Raw genomic sequence first — 20,515 nt, forward strand, 5'->3', positions numbered from 1 at the left:
TGTTGGCATGAGTTTAGATGGTTTTGGGCATATCGATGTTGATTCATTCATTCCTTTGTGTGTGCTCCCTTTCCGAGATGTATTCTTTTAGTTGTAAAAGTTCGTCTTTTGTTTATTTTTATAGTTCTTAATTGCCGCAATTTTGACGAGCCGTTGTTCGTTCTCAACATGTGATCTTTCCTTCAATCAATGCAACAAGAAGCTTTCAAAGCGAGCCGCAAAGCCGATATGTCGAGCGCAGAGAGCTATGACAAGAAATATTATATCGCCTAAAAGTAGGCTTGAAGTAGTGTTTACGCATCTTGTGTGCGCATGATTTTGATAAACGTCTCCTCGATGTGTGTGTGTGTGTGTGTGTTCACATGCGATATGCGCAAGCGCCGAGTTAGGAAGTTGGTCAAAGAGAAATCTTCGAAATTCGAAAACATAGCTTGCGTTCAACAATGAAATAATCAAACATTGGGGCTCGGTGCTCTTTTCTGTCATGATCATACTCTACTGACTCCAGTATCCATATCCCGCTCGCCTTCAATTATTTAATTCGTGCTCTCATCACTTTGTTGCTGGTGGTTGTTTTTATTACATTGAATGGGTTGTCTTTGTAGTTGCTTTGTTGGTGGTTTCTCACTAAATATTTAATATTTTTTAAGTTTATACTGTTTCTTTGCTTGCTTTATTTAAATTTAATTAATTTTAATTTTAAATTTTAATTTACATGTACATTTTATTTAACAAGTTTGTTTGTTGGTTGATTCATTTCCCATTTTTCTTTTAAACTTTACGGCTTTTGGTTGAAGTGGTTTTCTTTTCTACTTTAATTACGCAAGTTTTTCATTAAACAACAACAATAAACGTTGTTGAAAATATTTATAGTTATAATAGTTTATAGTTATAATTACACAGAAAACAAAAGGAAATTTCAGAAAAAAACATAAACAAAACGGAAACTCGTTGCAAATATAAACGCAAAAACGCGACAAATAATTTTTCAGAGTAGAAAACACTTAAAAAAGCACAGCAACTTAGCAAAAATTGGCAGCGATCTATAACGCTTTGACGTAAACTAGTCTCGTTGTTATTGCTAACGATTTAAGTGTTGAAATATTTATAACATTTACGTAGTTACTATGTTTTCCATTTCTTCGCAGCGAAAAAAAGAGACCCAATCTTTCATTTTAGTTTAACACTTGGTTACTTTATGTATATACAAATATAAATTGTTGAATTTTTGCTGTTATGGATAATGGTATTAGCTCCCCGAAAATAAATAAAAATCAAAAAGTAACGTAACATAAATAGAATAAAGTCGGGTATTGTATAGACAAACATATAGACGTAACAGTTGTTGTGTTCGACGCATGTCCTGCTGAATTATGTTGAATGTTGCACATTATGTAAATTGTATATAACTTCTGCAACTATTCGCTTCATCCTTTATTCGATGAAGTTATGAATATTTCAATACTTAACCAGCCACGTGTATTATTTAAATTTCTTTGGCTCTTTTGCAACCAATACTTGTGGCTCTGGGAGATCTGCTGCTATTATTGCATTCATATTTGTTTGGCAACTGCCTTTACTATTATTTCTGATGGTGGTCCTTCTCGTTTTCCTTTACTTGTTTGTTGCTGCGTTCATACAATTACAAATTTCTATGATGAGTTTTGTTTCTTGCATTTTAATGATTGTTTGGTTGGTTGGTTGATTTTTTGCATTTTGTTGTTTTATTTGATGTGGATGTTGGATTGGTTGTGGTTGTAATTTTTGTATTAATTTATTTTGTGTACAAGTAAATGGCAACAATAAGACCGTACAGACCCAATACTTCAGCGAAAATGAGAATCAAAATCATACCGACGAAGAGACGCGGTTGCTGTGCTGTACCTCTTACACCAGCATCACCAACTATACCGATCGCAAAACCTGCCGCTAAACCAGAGAAACCTACCGACAAACCGGCACCCAAATGGATGAAGCCCCTGTAAATTAAAAAAAATCCAGAATGAGCATATTGAATATGTGAAATGTAGACCCAAGCTAGATCACACAATAACTTACTTGTACAGTGAGTACTCTGAGGGCTCCCCCAAAGCACCAGCAATAAGGACAGCTACGACCAAACCGTAAATGGCAATAATACCAGCCATGACAACGGGAATGATGGATTTCATGATCAATTCAGGTCGCATCACTGACATGGCAGCAATACCTGTTCCTGATTTGGCGGTACCATAGGCCGCTCCCAGAGCTGGAAAAAGTTTAAAACAAGAAGGTGAAGAAAATCTACATATTACAAGTATTATATATGTATGTATATGCAATTATTAGACAGATTGTTAGGCGACTCTTACAACGCAGAGACAGTAATAAATCGAGAAGCAAGTAATAGCTCCCATAAGCGAATAATCAGTATTTCGCTATGGTAGACGCCAACTTATGGAAGCTGTTTTCAGGTTAAGTTATTATTATATAATACAAAAAAATCTAATTTACTTCAAGTGTAGAAATTGTTTTCAATTTTGCATACCTTTAAAGTGTCCATTGGTAATTGTACAAATGATTTTATGAGTGACTGCGCAGCGACGAAATTCTTAAAAAATACTTCTTCACACTGATTTCACACAACATTCACTCATACAAAGCAATACAACTTCAAAAAAATAAAATCTTATCCTATTCAAGGAAGTTAAAACATCTATCTATAATTATAATACGCAAAGGGATTTATTGTCCAGGACAAAATATCTTCACCGTTCGCTCGATTTTCAAAACGGGATGTCAAATTAAAGCGCTTGGTCTTTAGTTGTGCAAACTGGTTTTATTTTTTCGAAAAGAATTGCCACCTGCTGAATAATTAAGTTCAAATTATTTAATAATCAATACCATCAGATCCGTACCGTTTGTTCGATTTTCAAAAGTGAGGTATCCTTAGAGGGCTCGGGCTGTAGATGTGCAACGGGGTTTATCTTTTTCGAAAAGAGTTTGCCGCCTTTTCAAAAAAATTAAGAACAAATTATTTAAAAAATTAAACCAATTATTACAAAATGCGTATCAATCGAAATGGTTTTGAAAAGCTTTGTTGCATAACTTGACTGTAGGAGGGTTGCACCTTTTTTTAAAATTAAATCCAATTTGAATGTTTTTGTGTGATCTTGTATTTTTGTTTCGTGACAATATTTTTGAGGTGTTTAGAAAGCTGCGTGAATTACTAAAATATTGGTATCAATCGAAATAGGTTTGACAAGGCTTTATTTCCGAACCATATTAAAAAAAAAAATCTATTCAACTTAATTCAGCAGTTAATTAAAATATGTATCACAGTGTCAGACAAAAGTTATTAAAGTAGGTGTTAGCTTTAAACTACTTTTGAAGAGGGTTGCCACCTTTTCAAAAAGTCTAATTTAATTAACTTACACGCAAACTAATTGAAATATGAAAATATGGGTGTCACGCGAAAGAGTGTTAGGAAATCTTTAGTTTGGTCATTTAAAATGTTTTAAGAGGGTTGCCGCGTTTTTAAAAAGCGGCATTCAAATTATTTAATAAGTTTACTATGTTTAACCGGAAATTAGTGTTAACCAGAAATTGAGTAACCGACCCTAAGTATGTAAATTTATTATACGAGAAGGAATTAAACGGCTTTAAAATAAAATATGGCACTGGGCTCGCTTATATGTAACTCTGACAAACATTTGGAATAGTTTTTAGGTTTTTTGAATAAAAATGTTGGGTGTTTTAACGCCATGCCATGGTTGCCTTTCTCCTATTACTTTACACATATTTCATAGGGCATAATGGTCACATGACAAGTATAAAATTATAATCAAAGGTTTGTGCAATCAATAACAGATACCTAAAAAACAGAACGATAAAGAAAAAGTGTAAAATAAACTTGACGCAAAAGGTAAATGCAATTACTTCACGCATACATATGCACGTACAAAAGAAATAAGGAATGCAGATAAGATTGACTCAATTTCAACAAAGCGATAGCCAGAAATGAATCTAAAAACGGCGAAAAGCCGTTGAAGAATAAGAAATTGAATTTCAAATTGTTTAGCTGTTTTGATAATGAGCACTTGAATGAACAGAAAGCGAGTAGAATACAAAAGAAGACGATATAAAAGTCCTAACAGTTGATAAGATCGTCATGATTTTGATAAGATTAAGCTTCTAGAAAATTACATAAGACAGAAAAAATTAAAGCTATGTTAAAACAGACTCGTGCAACGGTTGAAAACGAATTCGTTAGGGTAATTTTTCTGCAATACTCTGTTGCTTAACGTGCATACTAATGAGTTCAAAAATAAGAATTAAGAATTCGCGGTCGCATTTATCGTATATACATATGTACACAAGGTATACATACATATACGTATGTGAATTCGAACTTATAAAAAATGAGAAATAACCGGTTATAGGCAAAAGCAAAAATGTAAAAAAACACGACAAATTAATTAAGGTTGCAACGAGCGAGCGGTTGTTGAGCGAGCTTCAGTAAAAAGTTCAAGCTTGAAACATAACAGGCATCCGAACAGAAATGCGCGCAAAATGGAGTTGGAATATTATTTACAAAGATACACATGCACACATACACGTATATGTATATATGAATTCAGCAAACTGCTAATATCGATACTAAAAATTTAGCGATGCTTGAAGGACACCCCCGAGGGGAACTCGACTTCTAGCAAAAACATATTGACAACTGTCAGAAATGCCAATTTATTTGCTTATTTTCCACGAAAATATCTATCGCTGCTCTTTCATGCTATCACTTAAAAGCTGAACGATCGTCATTATTAACGAGTACTGTACATAGTACGCCACAAGCAGGGTGAAGTTGGGAGTAATAGCGATGACAGTTGGATAGATATGAGATACATGTACATAGGTACATACATACATAGGTTTGTAGCTGCAGTCATGTGATTTCGTGCTAATTAATAACACAAGCCACAATATTATAATAGCAATTACGTGCATAATTTTTTCTAGCTGTCAAAAAGCTGACGGAAAAGCACCGAAGCTTATTATAAGCAATTGAAGGGGAGATTAAAAGCAAAAATCGATTGTTCAAGCGTAAAGCTGCCTTGGTATACAAAACATGAAACTGAAAGTTTTATAGCACACTTTATGAAAATTTAATAAATAATTTTGGAATATATTTGTTTACCCGTTTCAGCGAGTGCAAAGAAAATAAATGCAACCAGACTAGCTTGACGGCAGCCTGTTATATTTAATAAATACAAATGTGTAGCGAAAATGCCACATCTAGAATTAGTTGAATTGATCATCGTACACAATCACGTAACAGAACGGAGAATATCGAAACAATTCAAATATCGAGTCTAATTCTGAGTAGAAGTACAGCTCAGCAAAGACAGCCAACAATAATCAAGTGAATTGAATTATGGCTCGAGTCTTCATAAGCGCAATTGTGTGCTTATTTCCCAACTCTCGTACAAGCGCTGTCAGACGCGGCAATATTTGCAACTTTTCCACGCAATTCGCTGTTATATTAGGGGTATTCTCTGAGTGTTGCAAAGCCCTTGCACGGTGCACGGATTGCACGGTTTGCAAAGCTGTCCCATACGAAAACCGGTTTTTACCGTGCAATCCGTGCAATCTGTGCACCATGCAAGGGCTTCGCAAGACTCAGAGAATACCCCTATTGAGAAAGAGAAATTTTACTTTCTCAACAAACAACAGAAAAGGCGACCCATGATTGCATTTAAATATCGAGAAAAATTACAAGAAATTCATTCGCTGTGCAAAATTTGCAATTTACTTTTCGGAAATAAACAAAAATTTCTCAATTTGGCAGCCTTTTCGAAATGCTGCATTGCCTTGCCTGACAGCACTTTACTTGTAGCAGCAAGTCACTAGTTTTTGCATTGTTCATCTACCACTGCTAAATCCGTATAGCCGCTAGAATTCTCGGCTTATTACGGCACAGCTGCATGTTATGTAGTATATACCATACAGCAGCAAAATTCAAAATATTTTAATTGAAAAGAGATAAGTTTTTGCTTTTATATTAAAATATCATTAATGTTGCCGCCACGAAGTTTGGTAGCTGTCAAACTACCAAATTGCCGGCAATTGATGGCAAGATGTAAGCTCTGATTCATATGGCTCTTGAAGAGCAATGAGCGGTCTCCAACGGAAATTTATATTGACATACGAATGTATCAAGATATAAACATTATCCGGTGGAGAAGGGCAACCCAATTGGCCGGCAGAAGGTCAGGTTTTTGGAGTAGCTTCATAAGGATTTGACAATTTCATTTTAATTAAGTATATTACTTTTTTGTTATTTTCATATTTAAGGTAAAACTTGTTTGAGCTGTTGAACTTAAGTGTAACCGATTGTTTTTCATTAATTTCTACTTTTTCGGGTTTTCCGATATTGTTAAATCTGTAATTTCCCCTTTTATTTTGATATCTTAGTTTATTAAAGCACCGCAGTGAATTAATAAAAATGAGATTGATAGTGAGGAAATATATATAGGCCAATACTGGCGTTTTGATGTATCACAAAACATACTATGTATAATAAAGAAACAGCGTGTGTATTTGAAACCGACTAGCCTACAACATAGACGCCAATCGTTGCCAATAAAACAATGAAGCACATTTTTCTTATTTTTTGTATGCCATTCTTTTTTGTTTTTATTTAATATTTAAAAGCAGTTTACGTCACGTTTGAGCACAAAGCCATACAGTTGTACAAACGAACGCATTGAAGATCCTATATTGGGATATATGTATGTATGTAAATAGTCAAAAGCAGCAGACATAAAAACAAAGCAATAAGGAAAGAACTGAAAGAGCAAAAACAACACTCGAACAAAATAAATGTAAATGAAAATGGAAAAAAAAGCAAGAGAGCTAACCTTATCAACATAGGAATAGCAAAACACTAAAAATGCAAATTGATGTGATGAGTGAAATACAATTTTTTAAATTCGCGACGTAACAAAATCCATACTTGAAACTTTTAAACAATTTAAAAGCAGGTGGTAGCTGATGCTTTCTTCATTCAAGGTTTAAATACATGTGTATATGTGCCATTTTGATTACATAAATTTGCTTAAATGCGGCTACAATTGGATGTCAATATTAAGATGGATATTTGAAGTTGAGCTAAGCCATGCAAATCTGTGCAAGCTGAGTAAAGTGAATCATGCAGTACATGTATGTACATACATATGTACATGCAGTTACAAATCAACTGGAATAAAAATAAATCGACTTGCTGATTTTAAATGCGAATCAAATATTTTTAAGGCACGCTGGCATTGAAATCAGAAAAACACGCATTCTCATTGGCATTCACATGATAAATGAATTAAAGGGGCATATACTACATGTATAGAAATCATTTATGCCCAGCACTAAATAAAATAATGCTGCGTAAAAACTATTAATGAATCGTCGGGGTTTTGTTGAGTACATTTCACATTTTCTTTTGAACGAAATATACTTTGCATATATATGTACATACATATTGTTGACTAAATGTGAATCGATGACGTTTTCTCGAACACACTGTATACGGATGCAATTGTGCATCTGAGAGAGAACTTGTCCAAATCTGTGAGCGATGGAGGTCATTGTTATGCTGCTCTACATGTGCTACAATTCGTATAATTGTTCTTTCCTTTCATCAAACATAAAGTCTGAAGGTAGGCAGTTTTTAGGTTCACACTCTTCACAGCATTGAGCGGCTACATGCTCTAATATAAAAATAACGAAGATGAGCACACGAATAGCTGCCGAATTTGAAGTACAATACAAAAATGAGCGGATAATGCGTAAACGTCTAGACGCGCTCGTGCAATATATAACCAAAACATGTTCGTGGGCGTTGCGGTTTTTTTTATAAAGAAAAATGGTCTTTATTAATCTTGTAATATCACGTGACGTGACGAAGTAGTAATGGTCTCATTAAGTACCAGATTCAAACCCATATAAATGCATTGGTCGAAATAATAAATACATTCAGAAAAACATCTGAACAATGAAATGCAAATTATCTACAAATCTTGTTTGAAAAAGGGCGTCTGTGCTTTCAGCGATAACAAATTTCATAAGAGTCTATAGCGGACCAAAAAGCAAAACCGGTAGTTTACATGCACATATATAACACGGCAATAGAAGTTCATTACGAGGAATATGGAGCACATACAAGTATATTTGCTGTAGACACAAGCGAAAAGTTCAATGAAACGAAGCCTTTCAAAGTTATGAGAAGCAAAATTTACTGTTCAATGGCATGCCACAAAGCAGGGCATTATATTTATAGAAACTGGATAAGTCGATTTTATTTGCTTCATACAAATGAACAAAATTTTAATCAGGGATCACAAAGTAACCGTAACACTTTACATACATAGCATAAATAAACAGTCTGTCTTATAAGCAGTAAAGCATCATAGCCACTGAATTAAGAGATACGTTTTTTATTTCCCATATGTTCTAGCGGCAAGAATAATCTTTGATTTGCACTAGTACTTCACAGCTTTATGATCAATGTCATACACGTATTTTCAAACTACACTGTAACTATATAATTTAGTTTCAATAAATAAAAAGTTCCATAAAACAAGATGTTCATGCAATCTGAAGAAACCCTCAGATGATTGTTATGCTTTAAATTCTATTTATTGGTTATTCTTTTTCTTAGTATGTGTATGTGAATGACTCAATTGCTGAGAATCCGCAAGACGAAGCGTGAATGAATAACAGTAGGCGAAATAACATAAAAGGAAGTATCGGATAAACGAGTGTGTGGAAGACAATTGTAAACTACGCTGTCAGTTACTCATGTGACTCGTTTGGGCAACTGGATAACCTACTATACAGAAAAAATACTGTAGGTTAGCGAGATTTGATGCTGGTATTATAACTCTATGTCGATAACCTTTTTTATTTATTTAAAATGCTTTAGTAAAATTATAATATGGAAGTTATGAGTTGATACGTGCGTTTTGTTTTTAAATTAACATGTACTGAACTTTCTAAACATTGTATGTATAAAAAATATATCTAAATCTCTAATTTCAACAATGACATATTAAGCGAATTCGCCTTTTTAACTAACAGAGAAAACAGATGAAAATTTTATGAGAGCAAAGTAAACAATTCTGTCAAGAACAGTGTCTTTATCAAATATCGTTATCAGCTAACTCGGTTAGAATATTTTACTGGCATGTGATATTTGTGCATTTTCTTCGCAAGCTAAACTAATTGAGAGGAAATGATAACAGGTTATTCTGATTGCGTAATATCTGGAAGCCCCGTGACTGAAGTGGTTCATTTAGGTAAATCCTTTAAATTTAGTTTTATTAAAGGTGATGTAAAGCACATAAGGCACATATATTTATTAGTTTAATATGGGGTTTTAAATACTAAATGAATTCAATTCATTAAAAGATTTCTCTGCCACCTTTCAAGCAATTTACTCTGGCAAGTTAACTTATGTATGAATATTCTTTGCTGTCTTATCAAACAAATTGTTAATTGACCATGTGATTTCAAATAAGAGCATGTGACCGCTTTAGTGTTAACATCTGAATTTAAAATTAACCAATATTTGTTTATTCATTAAGAAAAGCCTTATATTCAAGGAATCGTACGCAATGGCGTCGTCAACCAAGGCAAAAAAAGCATGAGGCAGTCTCATGACTTTTTACAATAAAATTAAATTGTACGTGTTTGTGTGTATACTACTTTGTCGTATGCCATTCAGGCTTAACCTTAAAATTACCGCCACCCACCCCATCGCACTGAAAACACCTACAAGCACATTTCCAACTGGTTTTCCATATAACATTTAATATCTTGGTTATTTGAGCTTCACTTGGTGCTTTTCGTGTTGAGTCATTATATCCCGAAAAAGATTGCTCTTTTGCTCTCCTTACTCTCTTGCGTGCAGTTTACATGAAGAGCTCAAACAAATTGCCTTTCTCATTTTAGCTTACAACAGAGCGGGGTCTGATAACCATTTAAAAAGCTCTTTTCTCTGCTCAACAATAACGGATAGAATGTGCACGACTAAAGTTTACAAGTACTTTACTTCTTTTTTATTTATAACTATTTTTCGAAGTAGGTCCAAGTTTTCCAAAAATTTACAAACGCATGACTAGAACCGTACGTACAAGTAAATACCTGACTCTATCAAGATACTAAAAATTTTATCTCATGCTACAGAACAAAACTATTTTATGTTCCTTTTAGTGTATTTCAATAAGGATGAGATTCGAACATTCATTTTATCAATTTTCATCAACAAATTCAGCGAAAAGCACCAACAAGCAACCTATCCTTTCGTCCTACATTTATAGCGGTTTTTTCTACTTTCATCACTACTTTTATCACATACATATGCACTTAAGACTGTATGTGCCAATTTTACATCCTTCCACCCGACGGCCCTGCCATTAGATGACTAGATATGTATCTACATATATTTATGTATGTTCATATATACCTATATATGTACATACATACGTGCCAAACACATTTCACATGGTCTTTTTTCTTTTGCCTTTCTTCATTCATCTGCCAAAATTTTTGATTTTTTTCTAGTTGCTCGATTATAATAGGAAAAATTCTTTTCGTGCAAATTTAGATACATATATTGTTTACTCTAATTCCCTTTGGCCCGAAACCGTTTTTTGTTTGTTAGCATATTGCATTTTTCCTATGTATACTACTGCTTGGATATTCCCTTTATAAGATCTCACGGCCACTGCCACCCACCCAAAAATGAAAAACGTGGACCGAATGCATTATCGGCCCACTGACTGAATGCCCACTTTAAGGAGTGACTATCAAATAATGCCGTCTATTTGCGTCTTTACTATTTTTTCAGCTAATTCACTTGTCTTCCCGAATGCGAATCACTGTTTCGACGCAATTTACAGTTTTCGTACAAAATTTCTAGTTTTAACCAAGTTACTTACCACTGAAGATGATGGCTGAGGCTGCTCCCATGACTCCGAAGAAGGGTCCGTAGATTGGGTTATCGCTCGATGCATCAGACATGATTCTGTTTTATTGTGTATGTGCGGGGTGTTTTATAAATTTTTCTACGAAAAAGAAAATTAATTTGATTTTTTCGTTAGGGCTTGCTGCTTAAGATGTACACTCGTCTCTTACAATATTTCTATTTCTTTATATTCAACTGGGATCGGTTTTTGTATGTGTGTTGAAGGGAAACTTTACCGAGCTATTTTTTGCGAAATCGTACGTTAATTCTCTTCTTAAAGAATATTGTGTCTTCTTTTTAAATATCTATTGTAATCAAATAGGAAATTTGTAATTTATTTTGCGATTTTACTTGATAGCACCTTTTAAATTTCAGAGCTCTTCACTGTGACTGCTGCTTGTCTACTACTGTTTTTGCCGTTCTCTCTTCAATTGTTTCGCTTCGTTACGTCTCGTTTTTGATTTTGTCTCGTCATTAACGTCGGCAACGTTGTCGTCACCTTCTGTCGTTGGCGTATTCGGGTGTAGAGTAGTATTTTTCGTATTTTCTATTTGCTGTTGTTGCTTTTCTTTGTGCAATGATGTATTTTATACACATCAAATTTATACTCGTAATACACGCAATTATAATGCTGCACACTTTATGAAAATTAAAAGTTCAGAATGACAAAAAACTTCGAAGAAATCTGATTCCGTAAAACTATCACAAAGAATTCCAAATTAACAAGTTAATTTACCGGAACGCCCAACAAAAAATTTGTCGGTACCGAATGAAATGATACAATCTCAACGAGTCACTACTCTTTGAACATATGGGTCTCAACGCAACGGTGCTCCTTTTTGCCACTTTCTTTTGCACGTTTCAATAAATGTCGTGGCAATTTTGTTCTCCTTTCTTGCGTATTCTTTCTAATTTCCCCTGCCCATGATGAAAGTGAATCGACTATCGTCTGCTCACAGCAAAGTACTTTTCAGCAAATGGTACTAATCGAATTCAGCAAATCACTTTTTTCTATGACTTCAACACACATCGCTGACCGTAAAGTTTATTTTTTTCCTAACTTTCCTCACAAATTGCACTTTTACAACACTCACTTGACTAACTTGCGGTTAGCTTAGGCCTTTCTTGGGTCTTGACTGGCAATTTGCTGCTAGAGCGTAGGAGTTCAAACAAGAACTGGTCGGTTCGGTCGCTGGCAACACTGTGAGTGATTTCAATTCCTGCACTGAACGTCAAACTCCGCGTAGCTCAATTTGCTGCATAGCTTTGTCATTCGCTATATACACCAGCTATCACACTCAACAAATAGAACAATCATATGGCCGCACTCTTCACACGCATGTGATAGCTCTTTCGTAGTAAATATAGTTGTTGCATGCGCATGATTAAAATAATGGTCATATGACCAGCACAAGTTGAATCAGCACTGGGTTGGGGTAAGGGTGCATGAGCAAGAGAACGTCACACGCGCATCGAACGGAATTTATTGGTTTGTGTGTATGTTTGTATGTGAACTAAAATTTTCCCTTCTAACTGCGCGTGACCATTGAAATTTATATTTCTCAACGAATATCAGTAAGACGTGAATACTGGCAATCCTAATATTAACATTTCTGCTTTTAAAGATGAGCAGGCATTTCCAAATCAAGAAATTATCTTGAATTTATGTTGTTTTCAGGTATCAAAACTCAAATCCTAATTGGTATGATTTGCATTGAAGAGGGGAATTGAGTATATATTCACATGGAAATGCTAATAAAGAGCGCGCAAAGCGGTTAAACACGTGAGAGGCATTACCGACTTTGTTTCTCTCTCGCAAGTAAAGCGAGAAGGCGATATGTAGTCTACGCTTTCATTCTTAATTTTGACAGTTCACGTGAGGCAGAGTTGCGCGTCGAGTAAGTTAAACGTAAGATGGCGCCTTGCACTGATTATACCGAGCTTTTTAACCCTAGAACACTAACGTTTGCCTGTGCGGCGGAACGAAGTCGGGTTTAACTGATAACCTTCTCCGTTTTGTCAAGTCGGTTAAAAATAGCAGAAACAGATTTGAAACCATTTTGAACGATATAGGTATTTGAGCTTGAACTTCAAAGAGGTTTCTTTTTTGTCATGTTTCAATATCTCCTTAAGACAACAAATTTCAATCGGTCTCATACTTCAAATAATTTTCTATATGAGTATCTAATCAAAAGATAAAGTATATTCAAGAATAAACTTCTTTATAAGTATTATCCTTATAAATGCTAAAGATCATGATATTTCCGCGATATCTTAGACAAGTAATTTTTAAGCAAAAAACAAATCATACTTGCACGGATACTTAAACGGATCCAAACCAAATTAGTATGAGACCTCCTCTGAAGTACCTTTCTTTTAAAAACATTACAAACAGATATCGAAATTGGTTAACGTCGTCCAAAGTTATGCCATGACATACATACAAAAAATATTCCGACGAATTGGTAACCTCCTCCTTAAGTCGATTAAAAAGACGAGATATATGTATTGGTATTTGAAAACAGCTCTGTAAACAAATCCTATGCAAATTTAAAAGTTGGTTTATTCTCATTTCAACTATTTTAATTTTATTATGCTCTATCGCGAATTTCACGTGAACAAATATTCCGAAAAATTATATAGCAAAACAAAAACAATTTTTCTCAATTTGTTTTTGTTTTGCATGTTAAATTATGGGAACAATTTATTGACATGAAATTGGCGATAGGGCTGATTATTTTAAATGTAATTTTTTTTTTTGCTTTCTTCTATACTCTTCATACCGAAAACAACTAAATTTGTATCAAATAAAAACTATGACTAATGTTCCTCAATTGCACACCTTAAAGCAAAATTTTCTAGTGTTTCTCCAATGCTTTTGTTAATAAATCATTCATGGTTAATAGCAGGGTTCGTGGATCTTCAGCCAATCCAGCTCCTACCATGGCATTCGCGAAAAGCTGTTGCGTAACCAATTCCGCGAGGTCCGGATCACTTGTTCGTAGCTTATTCAGCTTCTTGATAATTTCGTGCCTACAAAAATTTATATGATGGTTTTATGGATAAATATGATAAGAAAGTGTTTAAAAATAAAAAGTATTGATTTATTTTATTACTTGGGATTGATCTCCAGTTGTGGCTGCAATAGGGCAAACCGGTTTTCCTCGGGCAATTGATGACTTTGTGTCCGTATGAAATGTCGGGCAGCAGCCATTTCTTCGACTGTAATTACACAAGGATGCGAATCCAGGCGCGTTGTCACTTTTACATTTGCCACTTTTCCCTTCAGTCGCTCCTTTATCCAAGGCAAGAGTTCGTCTATCTGCGTACGTAACAGACTGCCTTCTCCATAGTCTGTTATATTCTCGGCAGCGCCATCCTCACGCATTTCTTTTTCAACAGATACTAATTTTTTGCCTTGGAATGTTCCTAATTGCATAAGCACTAGTTCATCGTAGGGTTCGTAACAGAATAGTACTTCAACACCACGTTTCTTCAAGCTTTCATAGTAAGGAGAAGATTCAGCTAGAATTCGATTTGGCGCAGCCAGATAGTATATATCTTTTTGTTCGCCAACGTTCGTAAAATAGTCTAAAAGAGAGACACGATTGCCATCCATATTCTTGGATGATTCAAATCGCAAAAGTTTTGCAATATTTTCCTTTTCATTGTGGTCATTTGATGTAACTATGCCTTCTTTCAAGAACAAGCCATAATCTTTGTAAAAAGCGGCATACTCTTCAGGTTGCTTATTGGCACGCTCCTGTAGGAAGCGTAATACTCGACTTGCCAGCACGTTTGAAAGTTTTCTATGAGAATTATACATATATTATTTATATTATTTCCATAAACAAAATACCATGAGAACTGTGGGTTTTGTCACTTACTTGATTAAAGCGCTGTTCTGTAGCAGCTCCCTACTTAAATTAAGCGGGATATCTTCTGAATCAACGACACCTGCAATCAAATGTTTGTACAGTAAATCTAGCTTCTAAGAACATTGTTTTTTTAATTAGTTATACTATATTTCATTAACCTTTAATGAATCGAAGCCATTTGGGTACGAGGTTGTCGGTTTTCGATTGGATTAAAACTTTGCGTGTGTAAAGCGCTATGCCGACATTAGCATCACGGGTCAGATCAAATAAGCCTGGTTTACCTTCGGGGAAGTAAAGCAAGGCGCGTATGCTAAGTGGCACATCAGTCTTGAGAAATCCAATGTTAATTAAGTTATTTTCTAATGGGCTTTTGTTATTGTACTTTACCTTATAATGCAGGACGAAACGAGGTGTGTCAAATGTATTACCAATAAAACGGTAAAAATCATTATGCTGGTCTTGTGAAACATCTTTCGGTTCCATCAACCATAAAGGCTGAATGTCATTTGCGCGCTGGCCATTTAGGAATATTGGTGAGCCAACAAAATTACTATACTTTTTAATAACCGCTTGAATGGAAAATTAATATACATTTATTTTAAATATAATAAGTAATAAAAAGCCAACCTCTAATGCGGTCCTCATCTGCATATTCCCTGCATTCAGGTTTTAAGTGAATAACAATTTTGGTACCATGGGCCACGCCATCCGCCTCTTGAATTTCATATGAACCAGATCCATCAGATGCCCACCTCAATCCCTGTGAATTAACCTTCGAAGAGCGCGTAAATACTTCCACTTTGTCAGCAACCATAAAAGCAGAATAGAACCCAACTCCGAATTGCCCAATAATATTCGATGAATTTTCCATACCACCACCTTTTTCTTTCACTTGCTCTAGAAACTTTTTAGATCCACTTCGGGCTATCATACCCAAATTGTTGATAAGCTCTTCCCGTGTCATGCCTATACCGGTATCCTGGGAAATGTAGTTTTGCCAAAACTTTCTATTATTTATTAACAAATTTTACCTGTATCGTCAATTGCATTAACTGCTTATCAGTAGCAATATGGATCTCCAGCGGACGGTCGGTAGCTTCATAGTTTTTCTCGTTTTCTCCAGCTGTATGTACAGTGTAGCGAAACTTCTCCAATGCATCACTAGCATTTGAAATTAATTCACGAACAAATACTTCATTCTCAGAATACAATGAACGAGCTACAATATCCAATAGCATTCGCGTTTCCGCCTGAAACTCGTGCTTATCAACCTCGCCAACCGGCTTCTCTGTTTGCCTAATTATAGTGTGCAAACGTCCCTTATCATCGGCTGTCGCTGATGCTGTGGATTCTGAAGCAATGTATCGCACAAATTGGAGACCTGGAAATAAGTGTAGCTATGCAAAAAAAGAATTAAATAATCCTCGGATAGTCATACTATTTCTTCCCAAATGTTGGTTCCAGCGAAATGACCATGATGTCGGTGTTCCACTGGCAAGCGCGCGAGTTGCATAACGCTGCACGTGTGCCGACGAGTTGATAACACGACAAAGACGCGATGTAAATGACATCCTTTTTATAAAGTTTACGCTCCAAAGTTTTTATAAAGTTAAAGATCCAAATAAGAAAATCAAACACAAAATTTTAATTCAATTCACATGTGAAATCTCTTTTTGACAACACTAGTTCCTTTAAAGGCCCTACACACGCATAGATTTATCGGCCAACCAGTTTCGTTATTTGTATGTTTCTTCGCTACGGTCCCCGTTTTCACAAATCATACGCTTTTCCACTAGCGAAACGAACCGAAAAACACATGTAAACCTTAATGGGCTTTTAAAAAAATTAAATCACATTTTAGGTTGCCAACTTGTCTACAAAGAGAGCTACAAGTTGACCAATCTGCCTCAAAAATCGAAAATTTTTGATTTTACTCCAACCTGACGAGCAACTGGACGAAGGTTTGCCAACTTGCCTACACACGGCTTATTTACCAACAACTTCAAGCGGTTGGCCAACTGGTTGGCCGATAAATCAATCCGTGTGTAGGACCTTTTACAAAGGTGTGTCGTTGCAGCAAGAGCATAAAATTGGGAAGAGAAAACTACCAGAAAAAGTTATTGAACTCAAAACTAGTAAAAATTTGCAGGTGGAGAGTTGTTGCGCTGTTTTGACACATTATTGCAAGTTATAAATCAGTTTTAAACTCTTTGCTATACCCAAGCACTTAAGGGCCATTCACATACAACTTTCCTCGCTTTGCTTGACAGTTCAAACTTTGACAACAAAGCGTGAAACGCAGAAGGTATGCTACAATAAACGCTTTGACAACTTTTGCGTTCTCCTTTTCCTCCATATATTTTATCTGTAAATTAGATAACAATATAAGAATATGCATTAATAATAGCAATAAAAATTCCTATTTACTCTATTTTTGTCATTAAATGCAAATGCAAGCGCACGAGAAAAGATACATGTAGACAGCTGATTGCCAAAGCGGGCAAAAGTTGAGAGTTGCCCAAGATTTTGCTTCGTTTTGCTTTGCTTTGCTTCAAACGTTTTTTATGTGAGCATACTCATGCATATGCCTACATCGATCTTATATGTCAAAGCAAAGAACTATCAAGCAAAGCGAAGAAAGTTGTATGTGAATCAGCCATTACACAGTCCAGTACATCATTCCTATTTTGATTTCCACTCATTTTACTTTTGTTTACGCTTAACCAAGTCAACAAATGGCGCTTTTGATATTTTTTCTTGTTCTTCTTCTGCTAGTAAAAATTTCACTAGCAAGAATTTGCAGTTCTCCCGTGTTATTACGCTCTCGATTCAGTGCTCTCTTGCAAATTTTTTAGGTTATTATATGCTTTTCCAGTAAAAATTTGCAGATTTTAATACAAATTAGTACTGACTTTTAGTTACACACCTAAAATCAGAAGTGTTGTCTCAAGGCGAATTTATACATGGTGGTGTTGATGGCGAATTTAGAAATGAACCAGATCCATTAGATGCCCACCTCAATCCCTGTGAATTAGCCTTCGAAGAGCGCGAATTTATACAAGGTGGTGTTGATGGCGAATTTAGATTTTCGCCGCGGTACTTCTTAATGTCAAAATGACTTCGCCATCAACACCACCTTGTATAAATTCGCCTTGTGTTGACTCATGAACGAAAGACACAAGATCACGTAAGAACAAGAGAGTGAAAAAAGTCGATTTTTTTAGCGGGTTCTACGCCATCTTGTTTCACTGGAAAACGAGCGAAAAGTAAACAAAGCAAAGAAAACAACGAAAACCAAAATTAGCTAAAATTATTGTCAGACACTTTAAACGCACAATTTAGGTAAATTGATGCAACAAAATGCTTTAAAACGTGTTGTCATGTTGAATTAACTCTTCTTTACTTGAATAAAAGTGTAAAATAGAGGTGCTTGTGATGTAAACAAACTCTCAGCTGACGAACCCGCTTTCGCAAACTTTTTTCTCAAAACCAGTTACAAATACAACGTCGCGTTCTTACGTGATCTTGTATTTTTGGTTCATGGTGTTGACTCATGATTTGTTATAATGAAAGTGTTGCCACGTTGGTGCGAAAAATGGCTTTTTTGGAACAGAGTACAGGGAGACTCTTATTAAATTTAAAAACACTGAAAATCGGGACTTAATAGGTACAAATATGAAAATCAGGACACTTAAACGTCCCGACTTTTAAAAAGTATTCAGCGGGACAATTTTCTCAAAATCGGTACTGGCCCGCCAAAATCGGTATGAATGGTCACCATAGTGATATTGCAAAACGTTCTATGTCTATTGATCTGTTATCTGTATCTGATCGCTTCTGGCAATCGTTCATATACATCAGCCAAAGGTAGACAGTTTTATCATTCGTTTATTAGGGTGGAACGAATTACAGATGCATTCCGGTGCAAGTAATAGACCGTATTACATAAGTGTCGAGGGTACTAATATACATAGACCGTTTTGCAGTATCACCGACGGTATGTAACACTTCTATATTGGCAGTAAGCTCAATAGGCCGTATGCATAAAACCTAAGCAAATTATTTTTCGATTGTTCAAATAAAATTAATTCGATTTGTTCAAATAAAATTAAGTGCAAGTTAATTAAGTTGCTTTGTTTTTATGCATACGGCCTAATGTGTAATCATTCCGAAATCGAAGCGAGGCAGTCCCCACTAGAACTTGAAGAGAGATCTCCCTGTGTTAGGAATAAAACAATACCCCCTTTGGTCTGATTTCGGAGCAATAAGAGAGATTTGTCGGTTTTGACCTCCTTTATAGTTCGCTTAAGAGTCAAATGGGAGATCTCCTAAGCGAGCGACAAAAAATGCTCCATGAGGCATGATTTGAGAGCAATAAGCAAGGTTTTTCGGTTTTGTCCTCGTTTATTACTCGCTTAGGTACAAATAGAGATTTCTCCCAAAGCTAACAATAAAGTATTGCTCCCTCAGACATGATTTCGCAGCAATAAGCGAAATTTTTTGATTTTAAACTCCGTTATTACTCCCTTTGGAGCAAAACGAGTGAACTCCAAAAGCAAGGAATTCAGGAGTATTCGGTTCTCGAGATATTGGAGCAATTAAAAGACAGTTTTTATTTAAGGAATTAATTATCGCAAAAGAAAAAAAAAATATTGACAACGAATACTTCAGAAAATATAGATTAACTATAAATGGAAGATAACTTTAAATGGAAGGCGAATGTAAATTGTGAACCTACTGAAACATTTATTTAAACTTATTGCAAATTATTTTTAAACCCAAAAATCTTTACAGATTGCATACAAATTTAGTACGCCAAGACTGTCCAATCTTTCTCGCCCAGAGAATATACTCGATATCAGGGGTTTCAGGATTTGAAGTTAAACGTACCAACCAGCTGGGCAAACTTTCCGCATATACTTGGGGCACACGTATCATAGTTTTTGTTGATTTATTTTGGAGCGAATTTCCGTCATCCCTTCGTTCCAAAATAAATCATCTTACCACCCTGTCGGAAAAATCAACCAACACCAACACGTAATTTTTGTTGTTGGAAGTGAGAAGGAACTACTTCGTACCACTTATTCCAAGATGAATGCCTGAAAGCTAAACACTGAAGCCTTTTCATCTGACTCAGTGTATATTATAAATAAATACATTTGTACATGATATATGTAAAGTGTTTCGCCGGTTTGTAATCTTATCTTTGAGATATTTTTTTAAAGTATATTATAAACATATATATAAGTATATTATAAAAATATATTATATTATGTATTATTGTACATATATGATTGACGATCGGAAAATTATATAAATGAATTAATCTAAAAAGCACGTTTAATATCAATGTAGTCTCATTACACCATTAGGAGCAATTTTGAAAAATAGGAGAACCTTTCATTGCTATTTTAGGAGGTTTCCGGCATGATTTTAATAGGAGCATTCCTTTAATGCTCGTTTGGGAGGAATTTGTGATCTAATTCTGTGTGTCCTCTTTCATTGTTTCTTTGGAAGGTTTGTGGGAGATTATTCTGATGGTGCTAACGTATTCATCGTTAGGGAGGTTTCATGTATCATATTTCTGTATCCATTCCCTGATTGCTTGTTTAGGAGGTCAAAGGGATTACTCGCCCTC

At 35.1% G+C, this 20,515-nt stretch overlaps 2 protein-coding genes and 1 long non-coding RNA gene across 5 annotated transcripts; 1 reads left to right on the forward strand and 2 right to left on the reverse strand.

The window, feature by feature from the left end:
* Positions 1-129: 129 nt before the first annotated feature.
* Positions 130-12,238, reverse strand: LOC118744266 (V-type proton ATPase 16 kDa proteolipid subunit). Of its 3 annotated transcripts, none has more exons than XM_036477163.1 (4): positions 12,094-12,238; positions 10,974-11,099; positions 2,059-2,248; positions 130-1,979 (listed from the first exon to the last, which is right to left on the reverse strand). In XM_036477163.1, exons 2-4 carry the CDS (start codon positions 11,053-11,055, stop codon positions 1,775-1,777), a joined length of 477 nt encoding a protein of 158 aa, XP_036333056.1. In that variant the 5' UTR covers positions 11,056-11,099; positions 12,094-12,238; the 3' UTR covers positions 130-1,774. The 3 variants fall into 3 exon arrangements, with proteins under 3 accessions (XP_036333056.1, XP_036333058.1, XP_036333057.1); XM_036477165.1 differs by lacking the exon at positions 12,094-12,238 and adding an exon at positions 11,361-11,379 and having other exon boundaries at positions 1,622-1,979; XM_036477164.1 differs by lacking the exon at positions 12,094-12,238 and adding an exon at positions 11,170-11,347 and having other exon boundaries at positions 1,622-1,979.
* A 94-nt stretch (positions 12,239-12,332) lies between these two features.
* Positions 12,333-13,202, forward strand: LOC118744269. Its single transcript, XR_004993523.1, has 3 exons — positions 12,333-12,574; positions 12,678-12,897; positions 12,955-13,202. It is a non-coding gene; the product is annotated as an uncharacterized LOC118744269 (long non-coding RNA).
* Positions 13,203-13,542: 340 nt separating this feature from the next.
* On the reverse strand, positions 13,543-16,752 carry LOC118744263 (heat shock protein 75 kDa, mitochondrial). Its single transcript, XM_036477160.1, has 8 exons — positions 16,316-16,752; positions 15,909-16,258; positions 15,505-15,856; positions 15,265-15,446; positions 15,036-15,204; positions 14,887-14,956; positions 14,116-14,808; positions 13,543-14,032 (listed from the first exon to the last, which is right to left on the reverse strand). Exons 1-8 carry the CDS (start codon positions 16,446-16,448, stop codon positions 13,858-13,860), a joined length of 2,124 nt encoding a protein of 707 aa, XP_036333053.1. The 5' UTR covers positions 16,449-16,752; the 3' UTR covers positions 13,543-13,857.
* Between the last annotated feature and the right edge of the window lie 3,763 nt (positions 16,753-20,515).

Source organism: Rhagoletis pomonella, unplaced genomic scaffold (genome assembly GCF_013731165.1).
Source record: "Rhagoletis pomonella isolate Grant_MI unplaced genomic scaffold, Rhpom_1.0 Rhpom_scaffold_00008, whole genome shotgun sequence".
NCBI lineage: Eukaryota > Metazoa > Arthropoda > Insecta > Diptera > Tephritidae > Rhagoletis > Rhagoletis pomonella.

Bases quoted from the DNA above. Each gene is read 5' to 3' on its own strand.
- LOC118744266 (XM_036477163.1), bottom strand. From the start codon at position 11,055: ATGTCTGATGCATCGAGCGATAACCCAATCTACGGACCCTTCTTCGGA. The intron at 2,249-10,973 runs GTAAGTAACTTG...AACTTTTTCCAG, and splicing joins CTCAGCCATCATCTTCAGTG to CTCTGGGAGCGGCCTATGGT. The intron at 1,980-2,058 runs GTAAGTTATTGT...TTTAATTTACAG, and splicing joins TCAGAGTACTCACTGTACAA to GGGCTTCATCCATTTGGGTG.
- LOC118744263 (XM_036477160.1), bottom strand. From the start codon at position 16,448: ATGTCATTTACATCGCGTCTTTGTCGTGTTATCAACTCGTCGGCACAC. The intron at 16,259-16,315 runs GTATGACTATCC...ACTTATTTCCAG, and splicing joins CCAACATTTGGGAAGAAATA to GTCTCCAATTTGTGCGATAC. The intron at 15,857-15,908 runs GTAAAATTTGTT...TACATTTCCCAG, and splicing joins TAATGCAATTGACGATACAG to GATACCGGTATAGGCATGAC.